Consider the following 13,616-nt stretch of genomic DNA (forward strand, 5'->3'; position numbering starts at 1 on the left):
AAGATTTTTGTTTTTGTCTGTTCTCTTCACACCAGTTTGAAGTGTTGGAAAAAGGTGATGTCACATACGTTTAAACCAATCAGGATTGAACAAGATTTGAATCAGAATGATGACACTTGTGCCGTCAATCAAAACTGGTCAAACAACACCCAGAGAGTCCTTGACTGGGTTATGCACCAATTGTTCACAAATTCATTACGAAGTTTGTGTTTAAATTCTTAGCAGGTATCAGCTAGTTTTAGACTTGTGATTTACTACATCTTATTTCACCGTTTAAGGACATCTATGGCCTTGTCCAATCACAACCCAGTCACCAGAGTAAACGTTTGCATTGTATGTTGCTGCCAACCACAGATACATTACACATAGCAGATAGGTTGAAACTTAACGTTCTCCTTCAAACCTTGCTCAGTATCTCACCATGGGCAGCGTCTTCAGGCGTCACCGATCATGGAAGCTACGATAAAACCACGTCTGGTCAGGAGACAGCCCGTCCCCCTTTGTAAATGCCTGCAGCATCCTGCCACTCATTCTCGCTTTCTTCCCTGTGAAGATCACTTGAGCTCCTCAGCTGTCCTGACATTTTCATTTAACTGTTCTCCGATGCAGCCGTCAAGGTAGTCACTGAATGTGGAATGCTGTGCCTATCGTGTGGTTATGGCACAAAAACCACTTAATTATGATTATGAAAAGATCGTGTTTGGCTTAAAATACCTACTTTGGATTGGAAAATCCCAGCTGGGATGTTTTGGCAAAGAACAACTGCTGTCATGGCTCTATCCCTGTTGGAAACACAGCGACAAGTCACCAAAAGGTGCCCAGGTTTTGCCAAAAAAACACCTTTGTTCAGTAACTAAAAAGCTGCTGCAGATGCAGCAATAATTCAACAGCCGGTTTTGCTGTTTATTGGCATCTTGCTTAGAAGTCATGCCATCCACCATCCTCCATATCTCCCGATAAGAAAATCCTCTCATACATCTTACATCACTTTAGAAACTTTGAAATGATGCATATGAAACATGCAAATGTAACGTATCCGTGGTTTGCAGAAATATACAATGCCAAGATTTTCTTCTGAAGACTGGGCTGCTACTGTGTAACTATGTAAACAGGAAGTCACTGTAGCATCAAAAGCTGTACCATAAATTAAAAAAAATAACAGTTTTAGGGGGGCAGACAATATGTTAAATTTATCTACCAAGCCTTTGTAAATGTAGGTATTACTTTGTTTTATCCATGCACTGAAAAATATGTGTGTCAGAGTTAGTAGCACTCACATAATTTAGAGTGAGTGGGAAATATTTAATTATGCTGAGTGATGCTATTTGGTCCAGATTTAGTATTTTGACACTTCTTTTAAGTCCCAGTTTCGATTCTGATTTATAGTTTTACTGTGTAATGGAAAAATGTGTTTAAAGGACAAAAATAAGAAACATTTAAACAATGTGAAACACTGACAGGAGGACTATTAGAACAATAAGAAACATATTTTATGTGTTACAAAAAGATGTGTGACCTTTGCTTATATTTAACTTACTGCGCCTTGTCAGTTTATGACAGGAGACTAAATGAAAGATTCACACATCTTTTGACAGAGCCACACATTAAACACACATACACAGATGCCTGTCCTCTCCATCCTAAACAAGACTAAACACATTGTCAAGACAAACACATTACCTTTAATCAGGACAGTAATGCATCTTTTCTCCTCACACACAGATCAAGTCAGTGGGGGCCTGATGAGGGGAAATATGTGGCATATTGAAATAGATTTATTCAAGCTGATAGCATCTCATCCTATCAGCTCCACACCAAGTGTGCAAAAGCGTGTGTGAGAGTCTTTTGAAAGCTGGTAAGGATGTATCGAACAAAAGGGAAGGAAAAAAGTCTCCAAATGAGTTCTGGATCATTCCTGGAGCAAAGGGATCAATAACCGCCAGGCTAAGCCCTCGCTCATCCATCTGATTCATATCTTCCCCCCCTGCTTTTAAGATATAAGAGGAATCACTGGACTAAAGGCTCCCTCTATGTGGCAATATGTACCAGCTGCAAGCTGCTTCCTCAAATACATAAAGCTGTATGAAGTGATTAATGTCTGAAATGTACTTATATCATAATAGATTGGATGTGTCAGTATATTATGGTCTTTTTTGAGAGATGTATGGCAGCAGAGAGAATATCCAGTTGTCTATAAATAGCTCTGTTGGATTTACACTCCGAGGTAACATCTTTTACATGTAGAAATTCAGCCTATGAATTATAAAACACATACCAAACTACTGCCACTGTGCATCCGTTTATACACATCACATGATGGTGGGTTGATGTTCAAATGTCTCTCTGAGAGAATGTAAAACTCCTGATGCTGCAACATCAAAATAAAAAAATCCTGTGTCATGCATTCATTTGACTACAGTTGCTCTTGTGCTTAAATGACACTTAATCACTCAAATACCAATGCTCAGTGGAAAACCTGGCAAGGAAAAGAAACTTCTCTTGTCACTGTTTCTAACTAATTTAGTCTCAAACACAGTTTCAATTGAGTCTTCGTGCAGTTGCACTGACATGCAAACTAAATTCCTGGAGAGAGGGCCTGATAATAGGTATTTTACAGCGTGTAGGCATTTCAGAAAATCATTGCTCTTTTATGATTGCAAATGAAAAAGCTCCTTCGATTCAATGGGATATTTTCCAGTAAGGGACAATGTGATTGAGGGATAAAAGCTTATTGACTGAATAAACTAACTACTGAATCTTTTTAAAGACCTCTAGGGAGATCCGTGTGCAGAGGTCTGTAGCTATTGATTATAATTCATTTTCCTGTTTATTCATGACTGAAATTACAGTTGAGATACCGCACTCTGCAGAATCCAGGAAAATATTTCCTGACTTGTAAAAAAAAAAAAGAGATAAAATTAACAAATGTGAGGACATGTAGAGTGAGCTTAAATCTAAAATCAGAAACCACTAAATCCACTTACATTTGTTGTCCACACTTAAAGAAGAGTCAAGCATATGCAGTGCATATTTATAATAAAATAAATTATTGATAATAACACAAATATTTGATGCTCTGACTCCTGGATGGCCTCTTTCATCTACCTCAGGAAACTGTGACTGTGTTAATAATCTTTGTTCTTCAGCCTCAAAGGGCACCACCTGAGAACAGAAGAAGCAACTGACGTTTTTATAAAAAATAGTGTAAACAAAACAACTAGCAATATGTCTATGTAAATACAACAATGCATCACATATGACTGGATAGTAGGATGAATGAGAGAAATGTCCCCAGTGAGAATTTTGGGGGGTCTGGCAACTTTGGGGAGGAGTATCTTAAGACTCAGTACATATAAATGTTATTACTTTTAGGCCAACAAAGTGAATAAAGGAACAATTCAGTATTTCTCCACCAGAATTTAATCATGGGAAATAACTCAGATGGTTTATTTTTCAAAAAATTGTGGCCACATGATGAATGTAAGTCCAAAGTTCACTCTCCTTTCACCTCTGATTTTAACCAAGTACTGAGAAAAATGTTTGGCCCCCTGGCTGCTAAATACGCCACTATGTTCAGCAGCTATGATCACTAACTTTTTTTGTCCTGGTCTCACTCACAGGGTGTCAAAATATGCCACTTAGGCAGCGTCCCTGGCGTCACTGTAATGATGCTGGGGACACCCTTTAGCTTCTGTATGAGATGCATTAGGCTTTCATCAAAGTCCAATGTAAACCCATCCATGTCATTATTAGACTGTCAAAGCAACAGACATAGATTTAAGAGTGTGATAGTCTGCACAGGACTTTGACCCAGAGGGTAACTAAAGTCAATGCTGAGTTATTTTGTCACATCACACATTGGTCACGTGACCCGACTCATGTGACAAATGTCAATCACAGTATTGTAATACTGCTGAGGGCTTCTGCCCAAGCGTGAAAATGATGAGCAAGGATGAGATCATGTTGGTTTGTCTACTGTTTGGATTTTAGTTCTGTTTAGCTGAAAGCATATTACACGCTACCTATCCTTCTGCATCTGCTGTTGCTATCCAGGACATGCTACCAATGCTGGGAAATCAAAAGCACATGGAAAACATAATAATTGTTGGATGGGCTTTTACCACCAGTGATGTCTTCCACATTAACACATTTTATTTAAAAAAAATATTTTTATTCTTTTTATTTGTAAATATAATACAAATAAAAAGATGATGCATAAGATAATATTTACACATAGCCTAAAGACATGTTTTTTAAATAAAATGTATTAATATAGACTATATATATATATATGTATATATATATATATATATATATATATATATATATATATATATATATATATATACATATATATATAATCTTTTGGTGTCTAAGGGTGGGGGAACTTCACCTCATCATGACCCTAGTTTCTCCAAAGTCTTAGTTATGGCCCTGGATACAACCAATTTGGATAACTTGCAGTTAAAGCAGTGCTTGATTTAAGTATGATTCTTACCATTTCTTCATCTCTGATATCTTTTTTCAGGTAATTAAGTGTTATGAAGTGGTGAATCTGGTAAGTGTAAGACTAACCTACATAGATGGCTCTTATGAAACCCGGTGTGAGCTCAGTAAGTCATTCTGACCTCTATTCTGTCACATCCTCTGTTGTGAGAACACAGTTACATTATGTAACCAATGCATCACAGAAAGACACCATACAGCGATGAAAAAAACCACATCATAGCCTGTAAAAAAACCTTTCTTTAAACACTTTTAAATAGGCAGCTGACCAGGAACAACAAAGACAACATCTACAACAAAGAGCGCAATAATAAAGGAAGTGCTGACTGTCATCGCGCGCGACAGACACGGCGTCTCCAGTGTCGCATCCAGTCTCATATCAAAGATACTAAACAGTACTGTAATCCCAGACTTTGATCACGTGAGCACAAACTTGGTCAAATGGGAAGGCGAGTCTCGGTAGTACGCTTCCGACCGCCATTACATTACAATGCGTGGTGGGCTGGACGATCGTGCGCGAAAAAATGCTCCAGCGGCGCTGCGCGTAAAGCAAACAGACACAGAGGGTGAGGATGACACACTCTCAGGGCTGCGCGCACACTTATTTACCAATATAATAACACGCTCCCAGAGATAAACAACGAGCAACGAGTCGCTGCTGAGGAAGCCGTGCGCATGTTTTGAGGATTTAATTCAATAACCAAACCGAGAAGGAGGAGGATTCGCTTTTAAATGTCGTGCTGGTTTAGAAAAGGAAAAATCTGCAGCATGCAACATAGTCTTTATGTCAGCGATCGGCGCCAGACAAGGACTGTCACGTTTACTTGAACTGTAAAAAAACATCAGATTTTTTTTGTGCAAGATTGAGGCCGCGAGGGGACGTTTCGTAATGATATAAAACTGAAAGGAAGGAAGGATTTTTTTCGGTCTACAGAAGCCTGCTTGTCGTTTTCCTGCTGGTGGAGTATAAGAATAGTTTTTCTTGTCTGAACGCTTTGACTCATGATTCGGGGGGTTACATGGGAACCCGCTCCACTTTTGTCCGCCCTGCCACGGAGGAGCACCCCGGCTCCTTTTCCTCTTTTTAAACCAGCGACCCCTTCGTCTGCGGTCCGTTTAATTGAAGAGCAACAGAGGGATTAAACATTCCTGCTCGCAGCGCCTGTTTGTGTGAGGCAGACTGGGTTACATTGTGAGAGGAACGGTTGTGGTAAGAAAGACAGCTATAAATAGCTCATGCAATTCTCGAAAACTATCACAAGTGGTGCATCAGCTTGTGGAGCAGACGGAATCCTGCATGTAATGTCTCCGCTTTAATTGTTTTTTGCAGAGCGTGTTGTATTTTTAAAACAAGTTTTGACTCTTTTGCATTTTTTGTTGTTGTTGTGTGTGTTGTGGGGCTGTTCCTCGGCCGCGGAAGAAAAAAAGGAGTCGTTTCCCCCCATGGATTATGCTCATTTAATGATGAAACTATCAGCGGAAAGACTGATATGGAAACAGGCTGATCTTCCTCTGTGTGTGGATTGAAATGGATACATGTCTGTGCTCTCCGCCTTTGACAATGATCACATTTGGAATCGCCTGACCTGGTTTGTAACAATGTTTTGATCCCCGCGCACGCTTTGGATTTACATTACAACATTATATCCGCTGGGGCTCCATGGATGCATTCTGCACTTCTTCTTTTTGAATACGCCCATTCCTCTGCCCGACCATCCCGATCGAGTCTATTATCTGGTCCTCTTGTGAGGTTAGAAACCTGCTTGTTTTGGGAAACCGATTTGTCAGCCCTGCTCGGTGCTTGATACCGATGTAGGATTTCGACATGCCCAGCGCTGACGACCCCAACGGCGGACGATTATGACTACAACAGCGAATTGGGTGGCTAACGGGGCAAGCCTTGAGGACTGCCACTCCAACCTCTTCTCTCTGGTACAGTATCCCATTTAATCGTCACAGACACGCGAGCCCAATTGTGATTGACAAGTCATAAGAGCGTGGGAGGCACGCTTAAATGTGTGTCTGCTGTGCAAAGGTGAACCAATAGCTGATGTTGTTATTAGGTAATCATTAACACGGGTTAATGGTGCGAGAGAAAAAGCACCATATTTCACCTTTAAGCCTGTTTATAATAAGACATCTAAGTCTAGAGGCTAAAATCAACATGCTTTTACAAAGAATAACACTTTAGGATCTGATTACAACCTAAAAACTAATCTCACATCGCTTTAAGTACAATTTCCAAATGCTACCAAAATAAACCCACCACTTATTCTGGCAAGTATCTGCAGCTTTGGCATGTATAAACAATGGATAAACACATTTTTTGTCCTCATCAAGTGCACATTGCTTTGGCCTCCACTTTAAATAATCATTTGACTGCAAATCGAGCTGGAACTCTGTTGCATTGCCAAGCAACTAACTTGGAAAGAAGGCGTAGGCCCTTCTGCTGCCTCTGTCAAATATTTCTAAAGCCAGAGAATAAAAAAAGCCTCTCTGATCTCCAGCAAATAATAGTTTAACATGCTGATCCACTAAAATGGCTCACCGGGTTATAAATTGGAAGATCATTTAGAGTGAATGTGAAGAAGCACACAAAAGCTAATATATTTCAGATGAGAATTGATGCCATAATGATGTCTCCTAGAGAAAGGAAGGTTAATAAGATTTTGACAGACAGCAGCAAGCACGCAGCAGAAACCACACTTTCACACTCTTTATCTGAAAAAAGGTGTTTTTTGGACTCCCCAGGCAGTATCATTTTTGCAGTAGTCACCGGGTTTTCTGAGGGTGGAGGAGACTGAGCAGTGTGTTTTCACAGTTTTCATCCTGCAATCAGCGAGTTAACTGTCCTACTACAACAGGCAGCCAAGTGGAAAGGCATGCGGTAGACTGAGCTCAGGCGCAGGCTGCTGAGAACCACAACAACATAGGGGTCCTGAGGGCTTTTTAGGTGATCATGCATGTTGTCCACAAGCAACAGCAGCCGGCCTGTGTTGCACTACACAGGTTACACCAAAGCTAAAGAAACATGTGTCACAGAGTATGGATTTAGATACTTAGAAACTAATATCTTTAAAAACTCAAACAAAGCACTTGCAGTTCTTCCCTCTCTTGTGTTTGAGTAGTTTTTGTGACTGTAAGCAGAAAGAAACAGGATTCAAAACACTATCTGAAGCTATTCAAAAGCATCTTGTTTGAATTTCTTTGCACTGACGCTGAAATAAATCCAGCAGCGCTCCAGTGTCTAACGTCTTGAATTTTCCCTCTGTCACGTAACAGTCAAAAACAGCGATTACGTCTCTGTCAACATCTCAGCCGAGGTTATTCCCTCGTGGGACAAGCTTTCATTCACTCGCCCTGGCGTTGTTGGCCATCGCGCTGGCCCCTGTGAACATCCCTTTCAAACCGAGGGAGAAAGAGACCATCCATCAGCTGGCTTGTTGAGAATATTTATGACTGGCTAGTGCCACAGCGGTTGCTCACTGGCAGGGGCTCCTACAGGGAAGTCCAAGACTGAACAAAACGCTAATGACACACAAAGTGTCCTGGTTAGAGGATATGGCTGAGACAAAGAGACAGGGGACACAGACAGGAGGGTGCAGATCACACCCTGATGTTGGGAATGAGACATTTGTTATCACTGGAATCAGGTGTGAGTATTGATCCAGCAAAAGAAGACTTGAAATAATATGTATTGTGCATGAATTATTGCTCGGTTATGATTTCCTGCATGCATTTGACAACTTATTACTTGTGTCAGTGCTGAAAGGATTAGCTGATTAATTGATTAGTCAATCAAAAATGATTTGAGAACAATTCTGATGATCTATAATTAAGCGGAGATTTTTTTTGCCAAGGAAAAAAAAGCCAGAATTCTGTTTTCCAGCTTATCAAATGTGAGAATTTCCTGCTTTTAAGTGTTATCATTGTATTTGGAATAGCTTTTGGGATTTTGGCTGTTCAGCACCTTTGTTATCAGGAAACTGTGACAGGCATTATATGGACTCTAAAATGGAGAAAATTGGACATTTAGAGTTCCAAAAATGACAAGACTACGACCTCATTTGTTAACTTTCTCCTCCAGGTCATGCTGGCTATCTTCTTACATAAAGGTCTCGTGGCTAGCTGGTGAGCTCTCTGGTCTGACAGCCTGTTAAACAGCATTCCAACATGCACTAACCTCGTCCCTCACACAGATTTACTGGCTGTTATTGCAACCCGCATCAATAAAAAAGTACCTTTTAGAAAGCACAAGTGCCTATACTGTGGGACTTTATGGGGACGCAGCGGATTACTGTCATGCGCTCTGTGAGGCCTGTGTCACACACTCGAGATCGCTGCCATCACACAACCCACAAAACAACTGTCTTGTGTTGCTGGTGATCATCCATCTGTGGCAGAAAAGCAAACGAGACCCTTGTAAGTGGGAGAAAAGATCCCGAGCTGGTGTGCTAAGTTGAAGTGGCGGTGGCGGCGGTGGAGGAGGAGGGAAGGGCGGAGGACAAGAGGAGAAACAGAGGAATGTTTTCAGCCGAAGGAGTGAGTGAGACTGCAGCGGAATCTGTTTTCATTTTAGGAAAGTATTATGACTGATGTGCATTTCCTGACTGCTAGCCTCAGCCTGTTTGAGAGAGAAACAGTGAGAGTGAGACAGAGCAGGGGAGAAAATTAAAGAGGGAGGAACGTAATGAGAGAGAGGGAGGAAGAAAGAGTGAGAGAGAAAACAGTCATCGTTCTGTGGACTGGGCCGGTTCTCATGACGCGGACTTGAGCCAGAGTCCCAGCCTGAATGTGAAATGCAAGGAGACAGTCGAGAGCCTCACGACGCAGGAAGCCTCAGTGTGAGTGTGTGTGTGAGTGTGTGTGTTTGTGCATGTATTGTAAACACTGTAAACCATCTAGACTCGGGAGACAAACTTCAAACACCCATCACATTATACACACACAGACAAATACACACACGGATGAATTCACCAACACGGGGAGAGGAATAAAATAAACATCCACATGCACACACAAACATATGTATCACAAATGCAACACGCGCGCACACGCTGAATCTCACACTTGTGTTTTATCTCCTTTATCTGGGTTGTGAGTACACCCTATATCCCAAGGACGCAGGCTTGTATAAACATAGGTAGAATGCAGCGCCCTTAATTAAAGGACTTCCTCTGTCCCCTCGACAGAGTGCAACACTGGTAATTAAGTGTCCTCAAGTGGAGGTCTAATGTGATCAACTAAGAGGTGCTCATTAGCCAAACTGTATTCCAATAGAGATCTTGCATGTATAATAATGATGCTACTGTCTGGCATGGAAATAAAGTGCTAAGAGATGAGGCCGAGGGAATACCATTAACAGCAGTGTCTTGATTTATGGCAGGTGAGTGGCCGTGCCTTGTAAGAAGACGCAGGTAATCAGGGACGGTGCCTTTTTAATATTAGGCTGTTTGCATTTCCTCGTTATTAATGGTGGTGGATATTGCGAAGATGCTTAGGGATGAGGAAGAGGCAGCGGTTGGATGAAGTGTGTGTCATGATCAGCCGGAGCAAAGAATCGGTCGAGATGGGGGTTATAAAAGGCTTGGCACCATTCGGTTGATACGATATCTCTAAGTGTTGTGACCGATAACAAAATAATATTGTTTTCGATACCTTCATCTTTTTATTCATGTAACAAAAGAAGCCAAATGAAGTTCCCAAGTCTTAAAGATTGTGTAAACTGGGGCTAAGTGATGCAGAGAAAATCAAATATCATGATAATTTTTTACCTAGCTACAATACTGTAGGGTTGCCTATTGGTGCTTTCACACTATGAGATGTGTAAATATTATCAAAAATGTGGATATAATGACTCAAAAAATTCAGAAAATTACATCACTTTACTGTAATGCAGCCTTTAAACCAGGAAAAAATGACACTTACGTTATTACTAGGGCTGCCCCCAAATAGTCGACCAAATGTAAGTCAACCAGAAAGTTCATTAGTCGACAAGATTTCATTGGTTGCTTAGTTGCAGGAAGAAAAAAAGTGAAACTGTTAGGAGCTGTGACTTGTCAAAATAAATCAAAACAAAACAGATACAGGAAGTGGCCACGCTTAGCAGTCAGACAGAAAGTCAAGTTAATTTCCAGGGCTGGTACCTGCGGTTATTACACAGGCTAGTTAATAACATGTCGGGCAGGAAATCCAAAGTGTGGGTTCATTTTGAGAAGGTGAAGGACGAACCCAAGGTGATATGTAAACTCATCTTCATTGGTTGACTACAAACATGACGTATCATTTGAAACATGTAAAAAGCTACATGCCCATTAGCCACTTAGCACAATCATTACTGCTTTGACGACAGCATCATTAACAGGCGGCTCGCTCAGTGTGTGACGTGCAATTGTAGATGAAATATAGGCTTATATTAATGAAGGTTCATTAGTACGGTTTTGTATTTCTCTGTAATGTAGCACAGTGTTAACAATGTAATTTAATAATTAAATTTACATTGAAAACATGTGACTGACTAGTCTACCATTGGCCCTAAATCACAACTATTGGTTCACCAGAAAAAATTCCTTGTCGGGGGGGGGGGTAACCCTAGATATTATGATATCCACAGTCTAAGAAGATATTTAGTCTTAAATCACAATATTGATTTAATATAGATATATTGCCCAGCCCCTTAATAAGCTACATGTTAATCTGGCTGATACATTGGATATATTGCATATTGTTGGTATTGGTGTATATTTATACACTGGCGTCCTCCAATCCATACAACCAAATAAGTCGGTTATTCCTACGCTCTATTACGACCCACAGGAATGTTTCCTAAATTAGGGCCTCTACCAGTGTCACACCTAAATGACAGAATAGGTTGAAGCCCATATGACTGTTAACGTTTGCAGGTTTAAACGTGGTTGGAAACAGTTGCAGTTGCACCAAAATTACTTTAGAAAAAAGATCATGTTCTGGCTTAAAATAAATAAGTTTGTGACTACAAATGTAGTTAAAATAAGTCAAGATTGAGTTTTGGCTTCACATGGGACACAAACAGAAGTCTCCTGGGTGAAAGTCCTGTATTTCATGACCCATCCATCCACCTCAACTGTCTCTGTTTACGGACTTGCTCTTTATACTAAGTCACCTGACTTCCTCCTATGCTCCCGTCATAATTACTACAGCCACTCAAGGTTGTCACCTAACACTAACGTAACTATGGGTTGTAGTAAGCTGCGTATATAAACAACCTATGTGGTCATATGTTTCTCATTAATAAGTAACATATGCCCATAATGTAATTTAGAAACAATTTTGCCATGACATTTTTTTTCCAGAAGAGAGAACTGACAGGTTAATTTCTCAACTGTAAAATATCTTGGTCCCAATACTTTGATGAAACTTATAAATGCATGTTGTGGCTTTATTTATCTGCGGTGAGGGTCCAAGGACAGAGGGATGTCATATGCTGTAAAGCCCTCTGAGGCAAATTGTGATTTGTGATATTGGGCTTTATAAGTGAAATTGAATTGAATTGAAGAATTGAATTTATTAAGAAAACAAAGACCAATGGCAAATATATAATTTTTGGATTTTTTACTGGCAAATAATACACAAGCAGCTGTATGCAAATATTGCCTATAAATAAAAAAGTGAAGGCTGGCGATAATCTGTATTTTTTTTATAATTAACAATTTCCAAAAACAGGGTCCCAAATATAAACATTATTTTAAAAAAAAGCTTCATAATTTCCAAGAACAGCTGGGCACTGTAGTTTTTAGCAAACGTTATGCAAACAGTTATATATATGGTGAATTTGTTGGGGACTATTTTCTATTTCCACAGGTTTGTGGGCTATATTTTTTCATTGTATGGAGGAATGTGTCACTCAGGTCAGTGCTGTGGCGCACTGATGTGTTTTTAATGGTTTTTGCACAACAATAGAGTTCAAACTCTGCTTCAGAGACAATTACTGTTAGCAGGATCAATTTATTGTTATTTTTGGTCTTTTCATGGGATTTGTTTACACTAAGAAGATTATAGATTATCACCAGATTTATCCTTTAAAGCCTCCTTTAAAAGAACTATCTGTTGAAAGCTAAGATGATAGGAATCATCACCGAGAATCTGCCAGCTGTTTGTAAAAGCCACAAAAGTGGAGTTCATATTGAGATATCTGAGGATGACATTGAAGCCATGCCAACGTCCTCTTACACAAGGAGAGGATCAGTCCAGGTTTCCAAGGCATCACCCCCCCAGTCTTCTGCTGTGTGCCCAGTGGAGCAGCTCCATCTGGTTGCTTCTCACTCAACAGTCCACCCCCCACGCCCAACCTGTGCTTTTGGCTCCGCTTGCTTGCAATTTTGACAGCGAGCACTGGCTTCACCTTGAGTCTGTGTGTGGCGCCTCCCACTAATCTGCCCCTGTCACTGCTGTGGGAATCCCTTGTCATCCCAATAGGACTCAACCCTGCAGTGGCCCACCTGTGTGAACATGGCATTCTGTGTGTCAGAAACAGACATACAGGCCCCTGGAATAGTTTGCTGCCATAACAAAATGATTTGTGAACAAGGATTGCTCACTCGTGCTCCTGTTTTTACTACACATCTCTTTTCTATTAAATCGTCCCAGAGTGTAGTCATGGATCTTATCTGAGCAGTAGGCTTGTCAGAGCCCTGCCACAGAGGTGAAGAACGGTTCAAAGACAGGACAGGGAGGAAGGAGGAGGGGAGGAGGGAGGGAACCACCGCTGGTCCCGGAGCTGGAAATGGGACGGGATGGGCAGGAGTATTTTGGAGCACGGTGGCTTGAGTGTGAAATATGTAAGCCCTGCAGTGCCAGCTGTGTTCTATTCTTAGCACCCGCTGGTGTTCCTGCATGTGTGCAGGGTGACAGAAGGCTGAGTGGGAAAAGAGGATTGGTAGGAATGGGCAGTAGCTGGTGCCATCAAGTGCTTGTGATTGCTGGAAAGTTAGCTAGTTGGCTAGAGTACGCACTGAGAGGATAGATAGATTTTAAAGGGGACCTATTATGCCATTCCTTATTTTTTTTGGTCTTGTAACATTACAATGTCTGCTGTTCATATTAAACGCGGCCAAAGTTTCAAATAATGAGGT

At 40.8% G+C, this 13,616-nt stretch overlaps 1 protein-coding gene across 4 annotated transcripts in view; it reads left to right on the plus strand.

The window, feature by feature from the left end:
• Positions 1 to 5,156: 5,156 nt before the first annotated feature.
• LOC117269538 (mediator of RNA polymerase II transcription subunit 13-like) overlaps positions 5,157 to 13,616 on the plus strand; it is a 95,925-nt gene continuing 87,465 nt past the window's right edge. For all 4 annotated transcript variants that reach the window (XM_033646594.2, XM_033646595.2, XM_033646596.2 and 1 more), the window contains exon 1: positions 5,157 to 6,438. In XM_033646594.2, coding sequence (XP_033502485.1) covers positions 6,367 to 6,438 — 72 coding nt within the window. In that variant the 5' untranslated portion in view covers positions 5,157 to 6,366. The remainder of the gene's footprint in view (positions 6,439 to 13,616) is intronic.

Source organism: Epinephelus lanceolatus, chromosome 19, assembly GCF_041903045.1.
Source record: "Epinephelus lanceolatus isolate andai-2023 chromosome 19, ASM4190304v1, whole genome shotgun sequence".
Classification (NCBI taxonomy): domain Eukaryota; kingdom Metazoa; phylum Chordata; class Actinopteri; order Perciformes; family Serranidae; genus Epinephelus; species Epinephelus lanceolatus.